Source organism: Colletotrichum acutatum (assembly GCF_030867785.1).
Source record: "Colletotrichum acutatum strain CBS 112980 chromosome Unknown BDZ83scaffold_84, whole genome shotgun sequence".
Taxonomy (NCBI): Eukaryota; Fungi; Ascomycota; class Sordariomycetes; order Glomerellales; family Glomerellaceae; genus Colletotrichum; species Colletotrichum acutatum.
Genome location: NW_026849078.1, coordinates 104,404 through 128,853, shown reverse-complemented (window position 1 = coordinate 128,853; position 24,450 = coordinate 104,404). Strand labels below are relative to the sequence as shown.

Genomic DNA, 24,450 nt, shown 5'->3' with positions numbered 1-24,450 from the left:
CATTGCCGTCCCAGTGCGCCTAGCCTTTCATGACAAAAATGAAACCCTACAATTTCAAACAACATTGGGTGATACTCCAAGATGCTGCCGTCGATGCATGCAGTCCAACGCGTACGTTCGTCGCTAGATGTCGAAAGTGACTCGCTTCACACCTTTGGATGTCGTCAATAGATAGCACGTCGACACCATGCACAACAACTCACTGGAAGCCCTTCTCCTCTTGGAAGCGTAGAAAGCGTAAGTCGAATCATCCTCCCCTTCCAAATCACCATCTTTGGACTTGCCTGACGTCAGGACCTGTATAAGCCGATTAGTACCGTCGCTATCCGAAGGCGAAGGTGTGGTGGTGGTGGTGCTGGAGGTGCTGCACCACTTGACCACACCCAAGAGTGAAACACTTACAAAGTCGAATCTGGATGCGGCAAAGACCAGAGCCATCAGCACGATGACAACCAAAAGCGAACCCCCAAGCCCATTCATGTCGGAAAACATTCTCAACATTTCGACTAGGTCCAAGCCAAAGTTTCTGGTCTGTTTGCTGTTCCTGATAAGATATCAACCACTTGGGGCTAGTCGTCGATCGGATCGCGGGCGTAGACGGTAAGCGCTGTTGTTGTTTCACGTTCCCTTGGTGTTCAATCACCCCACGCGCGGCAATCAGCGGATGAAGAATGTCGGGATACGACTTTTTGTGTATAAAGGGGAAAGGAGAAGAATCAAAAGGGGAAGAGTGTGCAGAGACTTTCCGGAAGGCAGCGTAAGCAATAAAAGGTTCCGAATGCAAACATGAATCGCGGGGTCAAGCAAGGTCAAGCATGTCCCAGAAGGAATCTCATCGTCAGCACAGCAGAATAAGGCTCGCGAACTCCGGAGTTGGTAGGTAGGTAGAGTTGGGTCTGACATGCGACCTTATAACAAGAATCTCCAACGGTCGCGGCCGGCCCTACGGTCATCCCAGCAACTCCGAACGTGTGGCGAGAACGATGGGATGTAGATCTCCTACGGCCGAGAAAGAACTCTCCGAAGTAGGTACCCCTACTTTGACCAACGAAGGGCTGGAAAATGGTATACCTAATTCTGCTCTATTCGTGCACTTCTGCCTCAGCTGCCCAGCACGACACGTGGTATTTACAGGAGAATCGGGCATCCAAGGTCCAACAGCAGTCCAGCCAGCCTGATCGTCTGCGCCGGGGCGAGCTCTGATTGGTAAAGATTCGAGAAAGAGTGTGCTAGAAAGTTGGGGTGGTCGATTAAATTCGCCAAAGATGGTTCTCCGTTTCGAGACGGCTGGAACGGGGGCCACGGGGGGAAGAGGGTGGGTGGCTTGTGGTAGGGCGGAACCCAGACCGTGGAGTGGAGGTCCGAATCAGTCGGCCGGAGCCCTGGATAGAGAGGAAACGAACATGTAACCCCCATTCTGTCTCTGCCGCAAAAGGCTGAGCTGACTGCGGCCCACCCATGTCTGTGTCTGCTGTTGGTATCTTGAGTGTCTGATTAGTCGAAGAATGCGGGGAATAGGAAAAAGCAACTCGTCAGCAAGGAGACGAGGGATCGGAGCGTCGATGCGAGAGGGCGACCGAGACACCGAGACTGGTGAACTGATGAAGAGGAAGCGAGAGATGTGGAGAGAAGATGCAGCGAGCAAAAGCAGGGAATGGTTGTGGCGCCCAATGATTGGGCGTGTGGGTGGCCTGTTGGCTGCAGCAGGGCAAAGAAGCATGTCCAATGAGTGCTCCGAAGTCAAAGCAAAAGTGCACCTCGAATTATAAGGCCCAGTCGGGGGAATCTGGAATCATGATAACGGGACTCGGAGCTGAGTGGTAGGTTTGCGTCGGTCAGAGGAGCGGACTGGGAGGATTGCAAAGGATGATTGAGCTGAGATCGAGTTCATCTCGAAATTTGATGACTGCCCACACTCTTCTTCCACCCATCTCAATGGACGGAGGAGGAACGAGAGTGCAGGACAGACAACAGTCTTGTTCATTATTAGGTATTGTAGTATCATCATCATGAAGCGTCCACCGATGCCAGCCGACCGCGAATGCGACTGTGACTGCGACTGTGACAGTTTCTGCATCGGGTGCCTTCTAAGTTCAGTCTCGCTGTATCCCAATGTTTTCTCCGCAATCTTTTCTGCGTTTCTTTCCTTCCAAGTTCCAAACCCAAAGCAAAACTCATCAATTTTCGTCATCCGAAGAAACGGAGAATTGAAATCCACGCCAAGAGATGCGAAACTCTTGCCCAAAGCGCCTAAGCATATATACCCATTTTTAGCCGTTTAAACTTTTGTACTGGTCGACGCCTGCTGATCCCATTGAATGAGATGATAGTGTGTGAGAGTGAGAATGAGAGTGAGAATGACAGAGGAGAGTGAAAGCCAGGATTCGGGGAATGAAGATCTCCAAAAGTCCGACCGCCGATTCTCTCCCTATCACACACATTCTCACCTCTCGCCCCCAACGAAAATAAAAAGATAGAAATGACGCCTAGCAACCAGCGCCGAATGCCGACCCCGCGACCGTAGGGCAGGATGGGATTCCGATTGCCCCAAAAAGGTCCAGAAAGGCCCAAATAGGGGAAAGAAGGGTGAAAAGCGAGGCGAAAAGAGGACTAAACCACCCCTTCTGAAATTCCGGAGGCGTCGACTAGCACTCGTCCGCCCGCAACGCCTGGACCTCGAGAGCCTCGTCCATAATGAGAGCCCAGGTGTCGCGGATGTAGTCGCGCATCTCCAAGAGGACCATGACCGCATATGCTGCCGTCATCAAAGCGAGACAGTAAAACGCCTGAACCACAAAACATCAGTCTCAATACTCTTCATGTTTTGTATAACCTCTCCAGTCTTGGAGAATGATGCAAAAACCGGAGACGATCAAAGCAATCAATCATCCAAGCAGAAGGAGGGATAGAGAAGAATGATGTCAAAAAACGCAAAGAATAAAAGATGCAACTTACCGACCAGACTCCTAAATCACCCCATCGCACCAAAGCCATCTCGCCAAGCCCGTAGAGACCCTCAATGCCGGATGCGCTCCCGGGGAATGCATCACCGCCCAGCCTCGTGCTGTAAATCACCCGCAGCTCCTCGACGCCGTGCAGCGCGTCCGGGACGCTCTGGAACCCACAGTAGAGAAGACCGAGCGCGAGCGGCATTGGCAGTGCATGATAGGCCCAGCACAGCGTATCGAAGATGCCCATGACGGTGAACTTAACCAGCTCCCTCGGCGGCCTCGTAAGATCCAGGATGCCCCTCAAAAAGAAATCGAATATCACGGCCAGCAGCGTCGTCAGGGGATGCAAGGACTGTGGTTGCGGTTGTCGTGGTTGTTGCCGGGCCGCCGTCAGCGACCGCCTTTTGGCTTGCTTAGTCTGGCCCCGGGAGGAAAGGTGCGGATAGGCGAGGGCGGAGAGCCTTGGTGCCGGGTTGTACAGGTGGTGTTGGTATTGGTGTTGGTAGTCGAGATAATTGTGCGGCCCCGAGAGGTCGGCACTCATCATGGTCTTTTGTGTAAAGGTCTCGGTTGACATGATGAACGGCGGATGCCCCTCCCCCTTTTTCACACACTTCGCGATAAATTGCGAGGAAGGGTTGGATGGGACGGAGGGTACCAAGATGAAAGGATATAGATCCAAACGAGAATAGGAGAACTCTGGCTCGGTTTCTTGGGAAACGGTCCCGAGAGCAAACTTAATAGTAGGCAGGTGAGGGGCCCAAGATATAGGTCGGTGAGTGATGGGTGGTGAGTGGTGGTGAGCTGCGAGCAAGCGACAGGACCCGAGCTAAGGATAGGTAGTGAGGTGTGCTCGAGCTTTATGACAAGCAGGGCAGGAAGAGCAGGGAAAGGAAAAGGCAAAGCTTCCTAGGTCCTAGGATAGGGTTTGCTTGCCTTAGCGCAGGTTGCTAGCGACGCACCGTTCGCGACGACACCGTTTTTATGCAGGTTGTTCCAAGGCGGCGGGGTGAGAAGAGCTCTGAGAGGTGAGATTGAGGTGTGGATGAGGTGGAGGTCGCAGTGGTCGATGTAAGTCGTCGTGTATCTGTCGAGGTCGAGGAAGATAAATGGACAAGGTTGAGGTGTGCCCAAGGCAGCCTGAAGGTATGTATGTAAGTATGAATGTGTGTTTATGCCAACAACAATAACCAAGGCCAATTCCTACGTCTTTGCTTTTGGTGAGAGAAGTCGCTTTCGGTCGCCGACCGAAACCATCAGCAAAAGATGTGCAGCAACGCAAGTAAGCAAACTCGCATGAGGTACGAGGTACGCTGAGGGCTGCTTGATAAGCTGAATGTCCGAATCCGACGACGGTTGGGGATCAGGCAAGGGGAAGAATTAAAAACAAACAATACCTTTCCTTACGCAGTAAAGAAGATCAAGGAAAGTTGAGAAAGCAGCAGGCGGCGGCACGTAGAGAAATATGTCCTCGTCTTGAAGAAGTAGATTATCCTCTCTCTCATCAATTCTTTCTTTCGCCTCTCCGGCTCAATGGACATTCCCCTTTGGTCCCTTGTATATAGCTCTGTGTCTGTGTGTGTGCATCCAATTCCTCCTTATCTAAAGTAGCTTACCAGCCAAGACAGATGGCTGGAATGTTGTCTCTCAACACCACGCCAGAATCGAAGGGGGGGAGGACTACCTAGGTAAAAAGTCCCCTGTGCATCCTCTGCCACCCTGCAGACGGACAGTAGTATGCAAGGCGAGGAGCTATGGTATCTTTTACTATGTACTGCACATGTGTGCATGCCATTATGCATGCATAGCAGGAAAATAAACCTGGGGGAGGGAAAAAAAAAAAGACCAAACCAAAATCCCAAGCCAGAAATGTGCTGTCGCAATGAAACACAAGACATACGCCTTTTCCACCTCATGTTTCCCCATGTTCCAATTATAAATCCCCGTCGTTCGTTTCTGCGTTCAAGGAAAAGCCACGGTGGGAGCCTTTGGAGCCCCGGACTGGGGAGAGTTTCTCTCCGGCTGGATCCCGGACCGCTCCGGTTGGCTGCCTCGCGCCACGCCTCTCCTACGGCTCTGCCACCTTGATGCTGGCCTTGCGCATTCGACCACTCCGTCGTAACCCGCTCGTATCTTCGCCTTCCCCGGACTCTGCACCCGCGATCCTTAGCCGCTTGTTTCCAAGTCTGCTCCCCGCGTAATCTTCGAGTGTCTCCGATGTGCTCGCTGCGGGTCGTTTTCGTCCCCGGATACGCGCCTCTTCGTCGCGCCCTAGGAACCGGTGGATGAGGCGGTGGTCCAATATGCGCTGCTCCTTATCTTGAGGCCCGGCCCTCTCAGTCTTCGGCCAAATGTAACCGTATAGCTTAGAGTGGCGTTCACAGCGCGGGCACGAACTCTTGGTGTAGTACGCATTCTGCTGCACAAATGCCGTCTCGCAATTCATGCAGCGAACCCATGCCGTCTGCGGCTCTGATAGCAACAGTGGCGTAAGAGTATAATCGCCGGGCGTTCGGGTCTTTGCGGGTGGTGTGGTCTCCTTGATAAAGGTGCGCCGCTGATACTTGCGCTTCTTCAGAGGTGGCTGGTCACCACCGCCCTCCACCGTCTCAGCAACCTTTGCACAGACTTTGATACTGTCAGTGATCGGCGCAGGATTTTCTGTCGATACCGGAGCTTCGACCTTTGATGTCAGCACGGTGTCGGAGCTGCGGTGGCCCAACCCGTCTTGCTCTATTGACGCCAGAGCCTCAACCTTTGACGTTTGCACCACGACCTCGCGACGAGAGCTTCCGAGCGACGCTTTTGTTGAGGAGGATTTATCAACGTTTTGTGTCAGCTTCAAACTGCTTGTGCTAGAGCTTATCGATGCGCCTGTCGATGGCATTGTCACTGGCTTCGTGCTCACGCTACTGCACATGGCAGCTGCGATACTCATACGATCCTGTATCTTGTATGGAGCGATGCTCGCCGGATATAGCCATGCTGGAGGGTTTGAACCCGGAGTTTTAGAAGGCGGGGATGGAGGATTGCACAAGGACGAGATGGGGATTGATCGGGAGACAACAACAGATGCAGCCCGACTTGTGTCTGACGTTTCCCTCTGGCCCCTTCTTTGCGACGAGAACGGCGCCGCCTTAGCCAGTGCTTGCTCCGTGGTCTCCTCATACTCCTCTTTCTTGACAAGCTCCGAATGCTTCTGACTTTGGTTCGGTTCCGGGGAGTCTTTCTCCGGCTCAGTAATGTCCGTCACCGACCCATCCTCGTTTCCGCTACTGGTCAATGACATGCTGCGCACAGACTCGGAAGCCGAGCTCTCTGTTGACGTGACGATAGCTTCCTGACGGGCTGTGGCTGCTTGTGTGGCCGAAATCTTTCGTCTTTTGGATGGCGTAATGGGCGGTGTGACGAGTGAATCGAAGGATTGCTTCTTTTCTGGTGAAAGAGCATCTGACATTGGAGAGTCGACTGCTAGAGAGTCTCGGCCAGGTTTCCCGCTCCTGAGCCGTGATTTGGACACCCGTGGCCGGATGTCTGGCGTGACGGAAGGGGTTCGAGACGAAGGGCCGGTGCTATCGTCCCTTCTCCTCCGGCGCAACGAGTAGCCGTCCAAAGCGGACTCCTCGATGCTCTTCTTGACCACAACTTCTCCTTCTGCTGGCGCCCAACCGTTTGCACATCTGTCTTCGCATGTTCTGCACAGACATTCGCAGTTGTCCTCCCCGAAGTAGTTCTCGGCATACGTAACGGTAATCTCTTCGCCAACATCGATGTTCCTCGTCGCAATGATCTCAATCGTGGCTGAAGACGTAGTCATGAGCTTCGCATTGGCTCTGCAGTCGTGGTTCGCAAATCGAGCAGGGCCCATGAACAGGCTGGCGCATTTGTTTCTGGCGGAAATGATAATGCTAAAGTCCTTCTTGCGGGCTGTCATTTCTCGCTCCTCCTCGGGTGAAATGTTGACCTGCGTTCCGGCCAAGTACTTGATCGTCTCGTTTCGCCGTATAAAGCGTCGGGCAGTGATGGCGGCTTCGTGCGACACAATTGTGTAGCGGTTCGTCGAGTTCACCTCAAAGGGGCAATCGGGGAGGTAAATTTGGACGTAGCGGCGCATGTGACGCTTGAAGTCATCCTTGGCTTTATCCGTCTTGAGGGCGGCGAAGAACTTGCGGAAGCCATCGGTGGCTAGCAACTTGCGCTCGGCAGATTCGAGGTCTTTGCTGACAGCGAGCTCGTCGCGGATGATTTGGGTAATATCCTCCTCCCGCACGCCTCGCGAAGGATGATAGGAGTTTCTGTTCTTGGGAATCGTAGTCCAGTAGAAAACCTGCAAAGTGTCAGCTTCTCCGGCCCCCCAAATGCCCGAGGCATGGCTGCCCGGCGGAACCGAGACCCATACATGATCGACTAGAGCATCAGTCAGGAAGTCGTCGTAGGATGCCAGTTGCGCCAATGTCAGCGTCTGCTTATTCTTCTGCTTCTTTGCGGCAGCAGCAGAGGGCGGCATCGTGAGATAGAAATGAGCGCTGGCGGCGTCGCAATTGTCGTCGTCGGCGCAAGTTGGAAGGAGCGAACCCGAGGCGAAGTCGGGAAAGGCTAAACGAGCGTCGAGGGACCAGCGTCAGCGCACAGAGCAAGGAGTGGACGAAGGACCAAATGCGAGGTCGGGCTCCCTTCAACAGCCCAAGGTCAAGCGCAGCGAATGATGTGGGGGAGTGACAGCTGGGCCACGATTGTCGCGAGTCGGCCGCTAAGGATAGGACCAGAAACAGATGTGGGTGAGACCGGGAAGAAGGTTGTTGTATCCAAAAAGACGCAAAAAGATGAGGGAAAGGTCAGCTCAGGCTGGGTGTCGTCATGTCTTCCGGTCCAAAGTCCAAAGGGGGCATAAACAAGCCAACGAGGACAGGCTGGTCAGGGTAGGCGGGCGGTTGTGGAGATTAATGCGCAGGGCCGTCGTGGATCATACTCGGTACGGAAGGATATGGGAGAAGAACAAACAAGACGTGGATCCTCCTGGCTCCTTGTTGTTGCGCTGGGATGAATGCTCAAGGAATGAATGTAGGAATCAAAATAGCTTCATCCACAAGTACCGTAAGGGAGGCTCTGTGGGAAACAAAGACGTCGAACAACGGACGATGGAGCGGATAAAGAGATGAGAATGGGGAGGGAAATGAGACAAAAAAGTGGATGTGGTTAGGTTGAGGTGGGAGGTGGGATGTAGGATGTGATGAGGTGAGGTGTGTGTGAGGCTGGACGTCAAGAGACCTGAACTCAAGATGAGCAGGAAGCAGCAATGGAAGTCGCCGTCTTGTCCCAATTTTAATTCGCTCTTGCTGGGTGGAAAGTTGGTTGCTTCGGGTGGTTCCTTCCTTCTTACTCTCTTGAGCAAACTCAGTCTCAATTCGTTCAGGTCCGACTCAAGCAAGTCCCAATGGAACAGATTCCAGATTCCTTCCTTCCTTCTTTTCCAGCTTTCCAGGGGAGAGCAGACAGACCAGCCAGACAGAGACGCAGGACGGGAGAGAGGGAGGGAAGCAAGAAAGGAAGGGAAACATTGGATTGCGCCTTGCCGGGGGGTTCGGTGGCCCAATCACAAGTTGCAAATCTCAGTGGCTAGGCAATTATCGTTGAAGTGGCCCCGAGTTTGCACTGAGACGTCAAAATAGTCGCACAGACCAAGTTATGACCGGCTAAGATAGCCAATGAGATGCGCTTAATCTGATGCGGCTAACCTCCTTTGGCTGCCAGAGGCCTGTCCGCAGCAACGGGGCAACATGCGACCCTTCAAGTGGGGCACCGGATCCACTCTACTGGTCCGTCGTCTTGGGCCACCGGATCTATGTCAGTCCGTTCTTCCGACGTGGAATTCAACTTTGCAGTCCCACCTTTTCGAGATAGCTTCATAGAGACAGTGACCAGCCAGGGGAGAATCGGTATATTACAGCCCACCACGAGGTCCTCCCGCCAGAATGATCCAACTAAAGGTGTGTCGTCTTTCCATTGTGTGTTCATTGACTCAGTAAGCTAACGCACACTCAGACGGTGCTGCAATGCATCGATAACTCAGGTGCTGCCATGGTCGAATGTGCCATGGTCGTCGGCCAGAAGAAGCTCGCCCGCATCGGTACGACCCGTCGCCCACATAACCCCTCACTCCACGCGACTCGATCTCGAGACTAACACATATCATATCGTAGGTGACAGAATCGTTGTCGTGGTCCAGAAGCACCGAGGTGCCAGCGAGGGTGGCATGGCCGGCTCATCTGCCGCCAACAAGGTCAAGCGCGGTGACATGCGCCACGCCGTCGTTGTCCGCACCAAGCAAAAGACTCTCCGTCCCGACGGCAGCGTCATCCGATTCGACGACAACGCCTGCGTTCTCATCAACAAGGCCGGCGACCCCGTTGGATCACGTATCAACGGCGTCGTTGGTGCTGAGCTGAGAAGGAAGAAGTGGAGCAAGATCCTTTCCATGGCGCCCATGCACGCATAAAGGGAATGGCGATGAAAGAGGAGGCAGGGGGTAGTGCGACAAGAAAGACGTGTAGGATCTTTGTAAAAGTATAGGAGACAAAAGTCATCAGATTGGGGGAAGTGTATTATACGAATGCATGAGCCGGCGTTTCCAGGGTTGGCAGTCGATACCAATCTCCATCAAATACAAAAACATTCAGAAAGTCAATTCAAGTCACACACGGGTCAAAGTTCAAAGGTCACTTGCAGCAGGTAAAGAATAATGGCAAAGCCTAATTAATCCCCTCGAGGGAGATGCATCTCAATGGTCTGTATGATAGCTTAAGACAAAAACCGTGGCCGCCCCATGGCCTTTTTTTTCCCCCAATCGACAGCTCGAACGCCAGAATACTCCTTACAATGCATGGTAACCTCCTCTAGAACAATGTCGTGGTATCTTCATCAGGTCGTCTCTTTTACTGGAAGATGTGACCGCAATCGCAGCAGACATAGAACAGTTTCTGCACGAGAACGTGTTAGCTTTTGGGACATCCTGATAGGTGGTTGAGAGAGAGAAGATGTGGGTTCTACTAACCATGCCCGTCTCGGCGCTTCGCTGTTGAGACTGAAAGAAGACGGCTTCGCCGCCCTTGCAGACGGGGCATTCCTTGTTTGATCGTGGAAGCTAGATCCGGGAAAGATGCAGCGTCAGCCAGCTGATCACAAGGGAGGTCTCGTATCCAAGGTGAAAGCCAAAATCCCATTGCAAAAGCCAGGTCCAGGGGATATCATCCAAGAATAGGTCGTGTGGTAACGCGTAGCGAGGGTCTCTTTTCACTGGCTGACAGCCAGCTGAAAGGTAGGCCACGAGACATTCCGGTTGGCGGAGTCGGGCTCGTTGTTGAGCGCGATGCCCGCGAATCCGTGGTTAATCTCGTCGGAGGTGACCGATTCCTTTTCTTCATCGTATTCGTCAAGGGCCTCGTCTTCGGCCATGTCCATCAGGTCGTCCCATGTGATCTCCGTCTTCTTGCTCTGGGGACCGTCGTGCTGGTGGGTAGGGGCCGCCGAGACGTTGAAGTCGTCGGACGGGTTACCGCAGCCGCTGCAAAGGATGGCGTGGCCGCAGCCGATGCATACAACAGGGGCAAGAACAGACTGGGGATCACCTACAGTAGGATCCGAACCGACATCCTGTGTGACACCGGCGGTCTCACCGGCGGCGTTGTTCATGACGTTGCGGAAGACGCAGGTAGACTGGGCCTCCTCGGTAAACTGGCAGGTTCGGCAGGTGAACTGGAGGCGGTGAGTCTCTTCGTCCTCCTTGGGGTAGAGCATGTTGGAGCATTCGGAGCAAAAGCGAAAGGTAATCTGCTCAAGCTTCTTGTTCGCGCCGTCGTCTTGGGAGTTTGTGCTCATGGGGGTCGCCATCGTGATGTCCGTCGCGAAGCGATTCTTGTGCGTCGGGGAGGGGTTTGGTTAATCAAACGGAGTGGAATAATTTCGCAGTATCGTTGCGTAAGTCTATAGACCAAAATTGGGCTGTTGAGCGCGTTGTTGAAAGTCGGGCAGCGGTGTGTAATGTTGAGGTTCAGGCAGCAGGTGGAAAAGCGAAGTGCGGCGCAAATAATCGAAAGGAACCTGATGGAGAAAGGCGCACGTTCCTTTTTGCAGTGCGGGAGGCGAAAGGTGGGGCGTTCTCGGTGTATCAGGGCGGGATGGAATTTCATCGAGCTATGGTCACCGGTTCACCGAGGCGTCTTTCGGTGAGTCACATCTATTGTTCATCCAAGATGCCAACCTGATTGTAATATCAGTGAGGCCGCCACCTCGTGTGATTAATAGGGTTATATCAACTTTCTATGACATACTTGCTTGATATTTGGTATTTCAGAGACTAGGACCCTCCCCTCTTAGAAATGTATTGAAAGACTTCACATCAAAATGGGCCAAAAATCAGCTTCACCAGGGCAAGCGTTCATACCTTGCGTGTCGGTCATATGCCACCCTATCTGAGGTGACCATATCTATGCCTAACCTGTATATTCCCTATAAAGCTTCTCGGATTCTACAACGTCTTTCATTATTGTTTCCATTAAAGGCCCATATCTTGCAGCTAGGAGTAGGTTCTCAAGTAGACGGCAGCAACCTTGAGAATTACAGAACCCCAATGAGAGAAGCAGTACGCATAAGGTACCGTGAGAACACTGATAGTAAGGTAGGCAGCGGATGAGCCAACGTTGGCAAATCATGGAGTGATTTGACACAGATTTGGACAGGCAACTGGTCACTTTTCTCACTGGACTTTTCGATGAGGCCAAACATTTCTCAAGCAATTGGGGGGGGGGGGGAGGCCTCATTTAACAACTCCAAATGCAGACGAGGGGCACTCGTTGCTAGTCGAAATCTAAAGCTCAATTGTCGCTTAGCCTAATCTGGGATTTTCAGTTCCTACGGATGACATCTCTTTCTGTTCTCCTTTTCTCCTTTTCCTCGAGGAAAACCTGATAGACTGCGGCTTGATAAGAAGGATCGACAGGTCTGGGACGGGAAACCCTGCGTCGAATAAGACGTGTGACGAGCTTCCCGTCCAAAGGTCTGGAGACAAGGTCTGGTGGGTGAAACTTTGTAAGCTTACCAAGATGAGCACGGGACCTTGGCTACACGTGATTCGACAGGAACTGGAACGGAATGGAACCAATAAGGACACAAGTTTCGATGCGCTGAGGGGAATGATCAACTCCCTCTCCAGCGCCCTTTTCCCCGCCTTTCAGGGACACAACTTTTTTGATGGTTCCCGTCCCGGCGCGTCCACGAGTCCAGCTCTAGGTTCCTTTCCGGTCTGGTTCCCTGTCAGAGGTCACCTGGTCCCCCGTAGCCCTCCCCCCACTCCCCACTAACGCTCGCCGACAGCGAACATCCATTGTTCAAGTGGCATAAAAAGTACTTCTGTTGGCTTAGGTAACCCACCATTGTGGCCCGTACCTTGGCTTTTGCGCTTCTTTTTGTTTCCCCCCTCCCTCCCGTGGCCTCGTTGGTGGTTACCCCAGCAGCCGCACGTCATCCTCTCTCTCATCCAATCCATTCGAGTGCATCGCCAAAACCCCAGCTCTTCCCCAGCTGCACCTTACCTTACCACACTTACCTTACGGAGGAGAGTACCTTAGCATTGTCTCTTCCGTTCGGCTGCCGTACCTTAGGTTACCGGTATACCTTCCCGAGTACATTTGTACCTCGACGCCCACCCTTCTCGCCTCCATCGTCGTGCCGTTCTTCCTCCTCCTTATTCTGCCAACTCCACGTTTCTTACACTTCAGTACCTATTCCACGACAGCTTCGTTTCTTCCACCAACTTCCCCCGCCATTCACGTTTTGTTCCCCGCAGCTATCGCAACAGCTCCTTCTCGTCTCTCCCGTAAACAACCTCACGCGCAACAATGGTGAGTAAGCAGTGATGCATCTCGTATCCAGAGCAGAGCCTTTTCCCTCTCTGCACCCTCGACACCTGACCCCGCTCGATTCCTTTGTGTCCCAGTTTACCTCCCATCGCGCAGCCTCGTCTCTGGGCCGTCGCATGCTGCCGTTGATCTTTCTCTGCGTATCCCGCAGAGCCGTCCGGCTTACCAACCAAGACAATGCCATTCTCAGCAGACGACTAACACAACTCTTCACCAGGCTGACACCGGTCTCCCCCCCGGCTGGGAAGTTCGACACTCCAACTCCAAGAACCTGCCCTACTACTTCAATGCCGCCGAAAAGGTCTCACGCTGGGAGCCGCCCGCGGGAACCGACACCGAGAAGCTGAAGCACTACATGGCCACCCACCACAGCGCTGGCGCCGGCGCAAGATCACAGGCTGTCCCCGTGCCAGAGGGAAAGATCCGCGCTGCTCACCTGCTCGTCAAGCACAAGGACAGCCGGCGCCCTTCTAGCTGGAGAGAGGTACGCGCAACATTTGAATACAAAGATATATATCCCCAGGCTAGAGGACAAGGCAGCTAACAGTACCTGTTCACACAGGCCGAAATCTCCCGCACCAAGGAGGACGCGCTCGAGATTATCAAGGCTCATGAGGCCAAGATCAAGTCTGGTTCGACCACGCTCGGCGAGCTGGCCCTGACCGAGTCCGACTGCAGCAGTGCCCGTAAGAGGGGTGACCTGGGCTACTTCGGCAAGGGTGACATGCAACGGGAGTTTGAAGAAGCTGCCTTTGGTCTGAACCCTGGAGATATCAGCGGCGTCGTGGAGACGGCTAGCGGCCTGCACTTGATCGAGAGGTGAGCATCCAAGTCTGGTTTCTTCTTGCAACCCCCTATCCTACACGTATAGTTTCACTGACCACCCAAATTACAGACTGGAGTAAATGCGATAGAGTAGAGACGAACAGCATCATGCGCATGTAAGCAGGCAGGGGGATTCAAAAGAGAAAAAAAAGTTCAACCAGTGCCTAGTGCCGGTGGACATGACACGGCTGGCCCAACTGAGCCAGCCAGACGTTTATGACATTTTTCGCAAAATCGTGTTTTATCGCGCGCGTGCCACTGGCATAACTGTATACCAAAAATACCAAAATGCGCTTCTGAAGAGAGCCCACGAGCTCACAAGTACAATTTGCCTCACCCACCCCTTTGTCTATGGATCAATCATGTTGTGCTATGCTGCGTACATTAACCAGAGCGCCGCCTTCTACGTGCTGTGTCACCGATTTCACGCGCCAAACTACCTTGAGGAATCTCAAGATACCTCGCCATACGGGAGCCTGTCCGGTCCTATGCCAGCCAGCTTCATCAAGGTAGTCGTAAACGGTTCGACCGCGCTGAAGACGACTGTAAAGATACCAAAAACGGTCATCGAGAGGGCAGCATAAGGCGCGGCCCGGCTCTTCCTCTCATAGAGATACGAGACGCCCATGGCCGCGCCGTTGATACCAATCGCCGTTCCTACTCCAATGGTAAGCGCATCGTCTCTCTGCCTCTCTTCTTCTTCGTCTACATCAACGTCAACGTGCAACTCCTTAGTCGAGCCAAATCCCAGCTTCCTCAACATGAACGGGTACATTAGCTGCCCGAATATGCCGTTGCTCACCACCAGTGCCGCGGTAACGACCTCGTTACCGTAGACCGCCTCTATCGCAGGTCGCGCCAGCGCCAGCGTTGTGCAGCGCGCTGCAAAGGAGAGCGCCTCGCGAGGCCCGAGACCAACTGCTCTACCGAGCAGGACCGACACAAAGACGTTGAGTGCCGCAAAGGCAGCCGAGAGAACAACCACGGCTGCGCCGGCGCGAGACCAAATTTGCTTCCGACACTCATAGAGCTTGAATCCCCAAACAACGATGCCGACCTCAAGGATAGAGATGGCCGCATCGCCGGCGCCGAACCAGTCGCTCCGGATATAAGATTTCGATACCTTTGAAGTCCAGATGCGAGAAAGAGTATTACTGCACGCGAACTGGGCCAACGTTTGCTTGATGGGCGTGTCCGTAGCGGCGGCCTTGGCGCGCGTGTAGGCTATCATGCCGAGGGTCATCAGGAGGACTGGGTTGAGGAGTGTCGTGATTGTCGTCTTGAGCCCTTGTACGTTAGAGAGGATGTCGCTGCGTCCAAAATTGCGTTGCAGTCTGGTGCTGCTGATCCAGGTGAACCACAGCATGCACCCATCGAGGATGCGGTCATCGCCTAGGGAATACGAGACAGGGATGCCTACGGTGAGTAGGAGCAAAATTGATAGGATAATTGGGTAGCACTCCTTGAACCAAGTGAACCTTTGGGTACCCTCTCCGCTCGAGACTTGTGGCTGTTGCGAGCTTGAAAGCGATGCTCGGTTTTGATAGTTACCCAGTGGGCTCGGAGGTGGTACAGGGGTTGGGCAGTCACTGTCGGTGAAGTAGGCCGAGACGGTCCTCGAATCTGGACCCAGTCCCGCTTCCTTATCGGTATGGTATCCGTTGATCGTGGTTCCGTTCAGGGTCGTTGACTCTGATGGCCTGCGGCTGAGGGTTGGAGGGGGCATCTCGATGCGCGGTGTGAGTGTGTCTTGCCCGCCGGAGTGTCCTGGATGGTCGACTTCGGTGTCAACGTCGCTGTTCTTTTCAGATCCGCGTAGGGAAAGAGCTGGGATCCTGAGGATCCCGGCCAGGATGCCCCAAGAGAGCAGGAAAATCAATGTCCAAAAGACGACGTTGGTGTTCACTTTGTTCGTCAGTCTTGAATGCTCAAGGTTGTTTTTGGTGTCAAGGTGCACTTACCAAAGTTGCCAATTACTCTTCCGATACCCTTACCGCCAAGCAGTCTATCCTGAGTAATCGTGACGATGGGCACTGGAAAGCCAATGCCCAAGTTGCTATTGATGAAGTCGACCTGGCCCAGTCAATACTTGCGAACAGTGGTGGTGTGAGAACAAAGGTGAAGGACAAACCTTGCACTTGATGTGGCGGTGGTAGAAGCTCTCTGACCTGGGACAAAGACATGAAATCGCGAACATGAAACACAACACCACCACCATACCAATGATGGGCGACAGGTAGTCAAGTCGATATTCGTACAGACCCAGGAAGAGACTCCATATGAGCAATTCGCTAGCGAGGTAAATCACCCCGACCCAGAAGATGTCACGCATCCGCTGGCGTATGAGGCGGGTGCAATGTTCCCATCTATCGGTGCTGTTCTCTTCGGTATCTCTCCTGAACATTCGCAATGGCAAACGGAGTCTGGGAACATTGTCTGTCAAATGTCTGAGTTTGAGTCTGAGACATTGGAGGATCTGAGAGAGAAGCTCGAAGCGAGCAGAGGTTCTTGTAAACATGTCGTGGTAGAGGGGGGAGGACGAGAATAGACGGGTTCCAGGGTGGACAGGAGGGTGTTGTGTGACAATATGTCCAAGAGTGATTTGATTCTGACTTTACCCCAGGGTGAAGTCCCCAGTAGCAAAGGCAATCAGATCCACAAGTGAAATGAGGTGGAAAACAAGGCCGCTGTTGGTAAAGATACAGGAAAACACAAAGAGGCTCTTACTTTCTAGTTCCCGTCATCCAGTGTCGTACACGAGCGGTATATATCCACGAAGAAGGTAAGGAAAAAGTATGGGAAACTCGACGAAAGACAGTCTTTGGGTTCGCCACGGAACGGGTACTAGAATACGAAGCCGGCCCCCATTTCCCATTCTAGTGAATGAAGAGCGAGCGGGGTCCAAGAGGAGAAGTCAGAAGGTGAAGTTGAAGGTAAACATGATGACGGATGAGGTCCGGCGGAAGGTGAGGTGTGTGGGTCCCCTCTGTATTCCATGGCTGTGGATGGCTTCACAAACGCTGAACGAACACACGATAGGCCCAGGAGCTTCCTTGTCGACGGGTCCCAGTGGCAAATCCAGCAACTCTGAACAGATGGGAGAAGGCAGAACCATCCCAAAGATGGTTTTGTTGCGAGTGTGGAACGGATCCAAGAGCCCAAGGCACCAGTGAGCAAGATATGCGGTTGGTCCATCGATCTTGTTCTGTTGGTGATAGAGATGCAGAGTCGACGCATCACATTTTGCGGCAAGGCTTGACCGGAAAGCCATCGTGTCTGTTTGAAATGGCCCTCCGAGATGTTTGAGCAGGGTCCATTGCATATCTTCGAAGAAGACCCCCTAATGGCCCCTCCATCCGGACCGTGCCGGGCGTCTGGAAGTCCATATTTGGCAGCCCGATGGTCGGCTTGCTGCTCATCCGATGGAAAATAGCCCCCAGGCCAAGAATGACTGCATGTGTGTGTGGCAGATGTCAAAAGTGACAAGATGCAACGGGACGCTCAAGCCATGTCCCGTCCTTGTCGATGCCTTTCCTGAGAGATGCAAGCTGTACCTTGCCAGGCGGGGAGGGGCGGATTGACGGCAGACCGGCGCGTGCTGCAAACGATATCCAGAATAGGTCAGACCTGCTTTCAAGATGCTGATGGTGTACCTTCGTAAAAACTTACCCTGTAAAGACGCATGCTTTCTTGCAGACAACAGACTTTGCTTGCTGCATAAGGTTGAAGATGATGGAGGTCGGGCTGGTCCTCCTTGACACTCTCGGAACCAGGTGGGGGTGTCTGAACAGAGTTGTGACGGAAAGCTGCTGGGACTGTGGTTGTGGTCGTTGTTCCGCAAGATGCGTGTCTCCAGTCCTTCTCCCACACTTCCTTCGATCGAGCGACTGATGATTAAACAGGGCAGCTTGTTGTTGGTTGTTGAAGGGGAAGTGGTGGGAAGGGGACGTCGTGTAAGTCTATCGGCCGTATCACCGATGCTGCGAGGTACGTACCTTACCTAAGGTAGCATGATATTGGATGGGGCCGCTGCAGACGTTGACGGACCGCTCTAGAGTCCGTGCGGAAGGGAGGATGCTAGTTTGCCGCTTGTGGTTGGTCAACTTGACATTCTAGTGGGTACCCATCTGGTTTTGGACTAGTCTACCGTCTCTCTCGGTAGGCTTCCTTTTGTTTCTGTTTGCACCTCACCTCATCTCATTCAGTACATTGGACAACTCACTCGCTCACTCACTCACTCACTCAGTCACCTACTCAACTCATCTCATTCGTCACTTTGACGAGCCTCTCATTCATATTCCTTTCTTGGCCTTGATCGAATCATTCCATCTGTTCGGTCTGCGCAGCCTTCATTTGCCCTTGGTTCCCATATCAAAGTATATGAACAGACCAACGGATCATCCCCTTTAATTCAGTCCACACTTGGAGGAAAAAAGGAAAATAGCATCCCGAGCCGAGACGACACGGCTTCACTATCTACACTACTACGTACAATACCAACACAACCTCTCCGACTTTACCGCACGGTTGAAACCAACAACGGCGGTGTGTGCTACCTCAAGACGTCGTGACTTGGCTACACCCAACGGAAGCCAAAATACCCCGGTTCTCTTAGACGTTTTGTCTCCCGTCGCTGGCCTCTGATACCGTGCCATCTGTGGACCAAACCACAAACCTCAGCCGTCTTCCGTCATTGGACGACCGTATCCCGTGTGTGCTAGCTACAGCCGTTCCCTTTTAGGAAACGAACTTCCAACCCGTCTCTTCACACCTCGACACCTCGACATCTCCACAACTTTGTTCCTGTCTATTCTCCGAATCCGCGTCAAGGTTGGGGGCGACAGCACTCACCGGTCGGACACCAAGGCTCGTCCCGCCCTTGATTGATTCGGTACTCCGTCCACGTGCAGCACCTTAATTCAAAAGCCGTTGGTTGTTGAACACCAAGTCCTACGCAAAGAGGGGCATCCCGTTTCTGGCCCCCTCTGTTCAGCCACCCTTCCAGCCTCGAAGAAATCCTGCCAGTCTAGACACCTTCCAATCGAGGTATCAGCTCGCCGCTATGGATGTCTCAAACCTGGAAAACATTGTGCGAAGCTACGGTATCGCCATTGACCGACACACCCTTCAGGCAGCCCTCGATGATCCGGAGCATGGAACTGCCTTTACCGAATGGGCCCGCCTTCACCTTGGCCCCGAAAACCTGCTGTCCAGAGATGAACTAGCCTTGTAGGTGCCATCATGAGTGTCACGCGCTCATTTACGTACGTATGGCTTATCAATATGGGGTCCGTAGGTACACAGCCTTGGACAGATCAGGTCAGATCGACAAGCTGGTTGAGTCACAGGATCTGGCTGCTGTTCAAGCTGTAAGCGAACGCGAGATACAGACCGCCATTGAGGAGCTCAACCGGGCGACTGCCGCCATTGTGAAACAGACCGAGACCTTGAAGCAGCAGCAGGATGCTCTGTCCAAGCTGATCAAGACCCATTCCCGAGTCGAGGAGGCTCGCTCCGACCTCGTCTTCCAACGGAACCAGAAGCATGATACTGAGCGCAGGAAGATGATGACCACGGTATGTTGTGCTGCTGTCATTCCCGGAAGCAGCTTCACTAACATGAGACTCAAAGGTCGAGGAGCTGTCTCAAAGTCTAGAGTACAAGGCATCAGACTTCGAACAGCAATCCAAGGTTTCTGGCAACGGCCTGCAGCAGACTTTGGATAGTCTGCTTCACTCCGACGACAAGCTCCTTTCGAGTCTTCGCAAGCTTGGGCTTGAACTCGAGACCGAGGACCCCGAAGACCGTGAAAACGTAGAAAAGCTTCGTGAGATCTGCATGAGGTACGCGCACGCCTCACCAACCCCCACACAGCTTCGAAAGACACCATGACTCACACATCTGTCGTAGGTTGATCAAATACACCGTCGAAACGGTACGCGCAAAGCTGGACAGACTCTACCTCGAAGCATTAAACTCCGCCCACCAGAACGGCGTAACATCCCACCCTTCAGACGACGTCAAAACCTCCCAGGAGGAACTCGAGTCTCTCTACGCAGAGATCCTACCCGTGGCTCAAATGTCGGTCGAGCAGCAGCACCTTGAGCCGGCTCTAAAGTCGCTATCAAGCAAGAACGGGCAGTCTTTGCGTCGCTCCGCCGCTGCGGTTATCTACGTAAGTTCCAACTCGACCTCATGACGAACATTACAGTCACTGACACGCCCAGATCGACGAGTGTCTAGATTACCTCCTCGACCACATGGACCGTCTCTCCACCCGCATAGAAGGCTACCAATCCCACCAAACAGCAACATCAAGCCTCCTCACCACAGCCCGTGCAGAACTCTCCACCCCAGTCGCGACGCCAAAGAAGAAGACGCCAACGCAAGACCTCGTCTCTCCCGTCCGCCGCCGCAACAACACAAACCCCGGAAGATCACCCACTCGCGACGGCGTCACCCGCCGCCGCCGCTCCTCGGCCTATGACGAACCACCCCTCGAAGCCCTCCTCCGCTCCCTCGCCATCGCCTTCCCCGAAGATGCCACCGACAGCGCGGGCCAAACGGCCGTGTTAGCCGCCACCTTGGCCGAGCGGCAGACGAAAGCCCGCGACGTGGCGAGAAATGCACAGGAGACACTCGAGAGTGCCGCCGCGACGCAGCTTGCGGATTCGAAGCTCGCTATCCAGCTGTTGCGGGATAGTTTGCTGGCCGAGAGCCCGTTTGGGGATGTACGGCTTGTGGATGAGGGGATTGAGGCGTCTATTGCCGTGTTGGGACAGGAGGTTGAGAAGGTCAAGGAGAGGGTTGAAAAGATTGATGCTGGCAAGGCGAGATTAAGGAGCGAGAGGAAGAGGGAGATTTTGGAGCGATGGGGGCGATAGTCTTGCTCGATATGGGTAATCTAGACGGCCTCTGGCATCCATGTCTCAACTCTTCAAGGCCGTGATGATGTACCATACACATACCCATTCATTATTACCCGATACTCGTCTTATCCCAGTCGTAGACGGTATTGACCCAACATAGCGGTATTCCGTTGTCCCTAGACCGGGAACCGAGTCATGGCAGCCGAATCAATCGGCCATCTCAGTATACCCCAGAATACTTAGTATCGACCCCATTATTCCCCTTCAGACCCTCTCAATTTGACTCCACGCCAAGACGCAAATGCCAAGATCGGGAGCTTGGAGACTAAATAGCCCAAGGCGGAAATAAGAACCCGCGTCAAAGTTTACATCAGTCCTCAACGGCTCTAAAACGGTATCGGGGGCGGGGATATACCATATAGCACCAAGAAGAGCGGCAATTGCAAGCGCCGTGTCTTGGCATTTCGCGATCCATCGTTCTCGCATTGAGAATGTGGGCACGGAGTTTTGTCAAATAGCTCTGTACGCGGAGAGAGCCAGACGTGGATACGGCGTGTTCTAGTAGTGGCAGGTACTACGCACCATCGCCGCCGAGAGCTATGGAAGTAAGATGGACACATCTGATGCAAATAATCAACAAGTCATGATAGCCAATGGAGACTATTAGGGGAAATGTATAGGCTGAAAGCAATGGCAGTATATTCACGTTGGTATCAATTCAAACTCATAGTAAGCCGTGCGACCTAGAATTATGCTGTCGAATATCATCGACATGCAAGAAAGTAAAGTTCGTTGTCTCGTCCGCCACCTGGGTATATCTCAAAGCAACCTCTTTCCTTCAATAGTAATTGTGGTTGTGCGACAAGGCAGCACGCAGCGTGCATGGCCTAGTCTCTGCAAACGGCAAGCCTAGTAGCTCTTCTTCTCTTCATCGGAGCTGGGGACACGCTCCGCGCGCTGCTCACGCTGGTGTTGCTGGAAGGTGTACAGAGGCTCCAGCTTGGCGTTGCGGTCGAAGAAGACCCAGCGCTTGAAGAAGTAGGGAATCGCCTTGGTGACCTGGTAGTGCGCAAAGCGGGCGGTGGGCAGAGCAAAGACCCAGTCGAGCTCTTCCAGTGTTCGTTGTTTGGTCTCGGGGACCCAGAACAGAATCATAAAGAAGGCAACGACGTTGAAACCGGCGTAGAGACCAAAGGCACCGACGACGTGGAGTCTGTCGAGAATGAACGGGAAAGTCATTCCCAGAATGGCGGCCCAGAACAGACAAGTGGCAACGGCGAAGCCCATACCCATCTCACGATGAGAAAGAGGGTAGACCTCGGCAGAGTAGGTGAAGGGTACGGGACCCTCACCAGGCGAGTAGAAGGCGCCGAAAAGGTAAACGAAAAGAGACACCAGGGCAGTGCGGGTTACACCGGGCGCAATCAATGTGCAAAGACCAGCCGCCAACAAAGTCCAAGTCATCTGAGGGAAGGTGAACAGAAGCAGAGATCTTCGGCCAAAGGTATCGATGGTCCAGAAGGCGGGGAAGGCAAAGAGCCAGTTGACCATTCCGAAACCGAAGGAACCGAGCAGGGCCTGGAAATCACCCATGTTGGCATCCTTGAAAATGGTGGTCGAGTAGAAGGCAATAATGTTGATACCTGCATTACAAAAGAATTATCAGATACCGCTTCATCCAAGAAAGGGTCCACCAGGCGTTATTTTCACTTACCGCACATCTGCTGAGCAATCATGACGGTGAAAGCAACCAAGTTGGCGCGGCGCACGCGAGGAATGGTGAACAGTTCCATGAAGCGGCTAGCATAGTTGCTCTTGCCCAAAACCTGGCTCTCAAGCTGCAGCTGGGCGTGAATAGCGTACATGTCGCGAGCGCATTGGATGTTGTTGTGTCGGAGCTGAATCATGGACTTCCAAGCATCGTGGTAGCGGCCCTTCTTCATGAGCCAGCGGGGAGACTCGGGACAGAGATAGATCAAGCAGAGCAAGGGAACGGCGGGGAGGAAAGGAGCACCTGTGAGCCGAACAAATTAGTGATTCTGGCTTTCATGCAAGGTCTTCAAGTGATGTATGCATACCAAGCATCAGACGCCAGTTGTACTTGGCATAGTAGACGGCCAAGTTGAAGGCAGTTCCCAGAGCAATGCCGAAAGCTGTCCACATTTGCCACGACATAACCAGGGCACCGCGGATCGACGGCGGGGAGTTTTCGGCAGCGTAGATGGGTACGGTCGAGGCTTTGGCACCCATACCAATTCCCATGAGAAGACGGTTAGCGAGTTGTTGTTGCCAGTTGTGGCTGAAGGCGGAACCGATGAGAGGCCAGATACAGAAATGAGCCGAGAAGAAGATGACACCGCGACGGCCAAAGTAGTGGTTGAGGGGATCGGATAGCCAGCAACCGCAGAGAGCGCTTCCAATATAGGGGCCCGCGTTTACCAGGCCTAGAATGAGGCGGTCTCTGGTGCTGCTGCTCGCAATGCCATATTCCTCGGGGAAGAAAATGTTGGCGCCGTTGGTACCAGTCTGATCCCATCCTTGAACGGCAGCACCAATGGAGCAAGTGATGATGGTCAGGTAAAGCTTCTTGGGCAAACGCCACTTGTGGGTTACTTCCTCTCGCAGAGCTGTAATTTCAGCCTCATCGAGGGCTTCAGTGCCGGTAATAGTCTCATAGCCTTCTGGGTCTTGAGCTACCAGTGCGCCCTTTCGGAACACGGCGATCTCTTCCTGTAGGCCATACTCTGTGCAAAAGGCCTCGACATCGCGCATGAGTTGGTTGTACGGGATTCCCTCGAGAGGATTCTTGATCCTGCATATATGGTTAGATATGCTTTGCTTCGGCGCGTGCAAGTGTGAGACAACTAACTTTGCTTCGATGTTGCGGCTGAGCTCAACTGGGTCAGGCTGGTGAGTGCCACGCTCTTCATGATGTCCAGAGACATCGGCGACCTTTTCGCTAGAGAGATCCTTGTGTTAAAAGACTCTGGCTTTGAGACTACAACACTGGTAAGAAGAGCTTACCCGTCTGGATGAATTTTATCAGCCATACTGGCGACGGACGAGTATACTGTATCGTATCGAGTTCTGACTATTGAACAGATCTGTTGACTGTCTTCGACGCGATGAGCTATTGACGTGTGACAACGTCTAAGATGGCTTCACAAGTTAATGGAAACTCGGCGCGGATGCAGGACAACTAGAGAGAGATTGTCCAACCTGGAACCACCGCATGGGCAGTCATGGATCTTTATAGAGGCGTGAGAGGCAAGCCCAGCCCCATGGTACCAGACGAAAACAGCCGATGATCCTGTACCAGAAACTCGAGCAGCTGTCTCCTTGGCATCTCCGCACACACCCCATAAGCTTCAGTTCTCTGGAGTTTTGGTTCTACAGGAACGTGAAGTGACTGGTCGAGACCGGCATCGGTAATCAAGTTCCTAGACTGCCTTGCCCCACGCGTGGACGGAGAATCCGCTCGAGTCTAGCCTTTGGACTCGGATTATTGGTCTGAGCATGGGCTCTCGGGTGCTAAAACCCTGTCGTAGTAGAGCTTGGCGGTTTGTAGATGTTGCTTTTCATTCTGCCTACAGCTTGCGCCGGCGATGGTTTGTTTTCCGCCAGGGGTGAGAGCGCCGACGAATTGACGGGTTCGTCTGGAGTACAGATGGGCTCTCTCCGGGATAACACATCGAAGGGAGACGAAGGAAGGGAATAATTACTGTCCAGGTGACACATGCGCAGGTCCCTTGTCAATGTCGCGTATTAGTGCCTCGCAATGTAACGTGCAGAGAGATTTGAGGCATCTGAGTCGTTCATCCAGTCGCACCCGTCCCGCAATACTGAGAAGTGATCGTGAGAGCCAAGCGCTTGGCGCATTCATTGACTTTT

The 24,450-nt window shown here is 53.2% G+C and overlaps 10 protein-coding genes across 10 annotated transcripts; 3 read left to right on the top strand and 7 right to left on the bottom strand.

Annotated features, from left to right (window-relative positions):
- Positions 1 to 123: 123 nt before the first annotated feature.
- Positions 124 to 480, bottom strand: BDZ83DRAFT_754632 (uncharacterized protein; the record flags this gene model as incomplete). The annotated part of the gene is made up of 3 exons (XM_060514502.1): positions 124 to 152; positions 204 to 297; positions 403 to 480. 3 exons carry the CDS (start codon positions 478 to 480, stop codon positions 124 to 126), a joined length of 201 nt encoding a protein of 66 aa, XP_060362210.1.
- A 2,165-nt stretch (positions 481 to 2,645) lies between these two features.
- BDZ83DRAFT_583762 (uncharacterized protein) lies at positions 2,646 to 3,528 on the bottom strand (the record flags this gene model as incomplete). The annotated part of the gene is made up of 2 exons (XM_060505693.1): positions 2,646 to 2,786; positions 2,956 to 3,528. The coding sequence occupies 2 exons, from the start codon at positions 3,526 to 3,528 to the stop codon at positions 2,646 to 2,648; spliced, it is 714 nt and encodes a 237-aa protein (XP_060362209.1).
- A 1,491-nt stretch (positions 3,529 to 5,019) lies between these two features.
- On the bottom strand, positions 5,020 to 7,458 carry BDZ83DRAFT_721622 (uncharacterized protein; the record flags this gene model as incomplete). The annotated part of the gene is made up of 2 exons (XM_060512399.1): positions 5,020 to 7,278; positions 7,351 to 7,458. 2 exons carry the CDS (start codon positions 7,456 to 7,458, stop codon positions 5,020 to 5,022), a joined length of 2,367 nt encoding a protein of 788 aa, XP_060362208.1.
- Positions 7,459 to 8,923: 1,465 nt separating this feature from the next.
- On the top strand, positions 8,924 to 9,447 carry BDZ83DRAFT_721621 (50S ribosomal protein L14; the record flags this gene model as incomplete). The annotated part of the gene is made up of 3 exons (XM_060512398.1): positions 8,924 to 8,938; positions 8,994 to 9,078; positions 9,152 to 9,447. 3 exons carry the CDS (start codon positions 8,924 to 8,926, stop codon positions 9,445 to 9,447), a joined length of 396 nt encoding a protein of 131 aa, XP_060362207.1.
- Positions 9,448 to 9,883: 436 nt separating this feature from the next.
- BDZ83DRAFT_721620 (RNA polymerase M/15 kDa subunit) lies at positions 9,884 to 10,838 on the bottom strand (the record flags this gene model as incomplete). Its single annotated transcript, XM_060512397.1, has 3 exons — positions 9,884 to 9,928; positions 10,003 to 10,056; positions 10,254 to 10,838. 3 exons carry the CDS (start codon positions 10,836 to 10,838, stop codon positions 9,884 to 9,886), a joined length of 684 nt encoding a protein of 227 aa, XP_060362206.1.
- Positions 10,839 to 11,218: 380 nt separating this feature from the next.
- BDZ83DRAFT_630042 (uncharacterized protein) lies at positions 11,219 to 11,763 on the bottom strand. Its single transcript, XM_060508795.1, has one exon. It carries the CDS (start codon positions 11,657 to 11,659, stop codon positions 11,441 to 11,443), a length of 219 nt encoding a protein of 72 aa, XP_060362205.1. The 5' UTR covers positions 11,660 to 11,763; the 3' UTR covers positions 11,219 to 11,440.
- Positions 11,764 to 12,844: 1,081 nt separating this feature from the next.
- BDZ83DRAFT_654182 (ppic-type ppiase domain-containing protein) lies at positions 12,845 to 13,770 on the top strand (the record flags this gene model as incomplete). Its single annotated transcript, XM_060510700.1, has 4 exons — positions 12,845 to 12,847; positions 13,083 to 13,349; positions 13,428 to 13,684; positions 13,761 to 13,770. 4 exons carry the CDS (start codon positions 12,845 to 12,847, stop codon positions 13,768 to 13,770), a joined length of 537 nt encoding a protein of 178 aa, XP_060362204.1.
- Positions 13,771 to 14,141: 371 nt separating this feature from the next.
- Positions 14,142 to 16,094, bottom strand: BDZ83DRAFT_583768 (uncharacterized protein; the record flags this gene model as incomplete). Its single annotated transcript, XM_060505695.1, has 3 exons — positions 14,142 to 15,595; positions 15,652 to 15,763; positions 15,822 to 16,094. The coding sequence occupies 3 exons, from the start codon at positions 16,092 to 16,094 to the stop codon at positions 14,142 to 14,144; spliced, it is 1,839 nt and encodes a 612-aa protein (XP_060362203.1).
- Positions 16,095 to 18,549: 2,455 nt separating this feature from the next.
- Positions 18,550 to 20,760, top strand: BDZ83DRAFT_437179 (uncharacterized protein). The gene is made up of 5 exons (XM_060503081.1): positions 18,550 to 18,919; positions 18,987 to 19,266; positions 19,322 to 19,533; positions 19,601 to 19,865; positions 19,918 to 20,760. Exons 1-5 carry the CDS (start codon positions 18,753 to 18,755, stop codon positions 20,572 to 20,574), a joined length of 1,581 nt encoding a protein of 526 aa, XP_060362202.1. The 5' UTR covers positions 18,550 to 18,752; the 3' UTR covers positions 20,575 to 20,760.
- Positions 20,761 to 21,468: 708 nt separating this feature from the next.
- BDZ83DRAFT_754624 (uncharacterized protein) lies at positions 21,469 to 23,609 on the bottom strand (the record flags this gene model as incomplete). The annotated part of the gene is made up of 5 exons (XM_060514501.1): positions 21,469 to 22,202; positions 22,274 to 22,573; positions 22,638 to 23,371; positions 23,429 to 23,518; positions 23,584 to 23,609. The coding sequence occupies 5 exons, from the start codon at positions 23,607 to 23,609 to the stop codon at positions 21,469 to 21,471; spliced, it is 1,884 nt and encodes a 627-aa protein (XP_060362201.1).
- Positions 23,610 to 24,450: the final 841 nt, after the last annotated feature.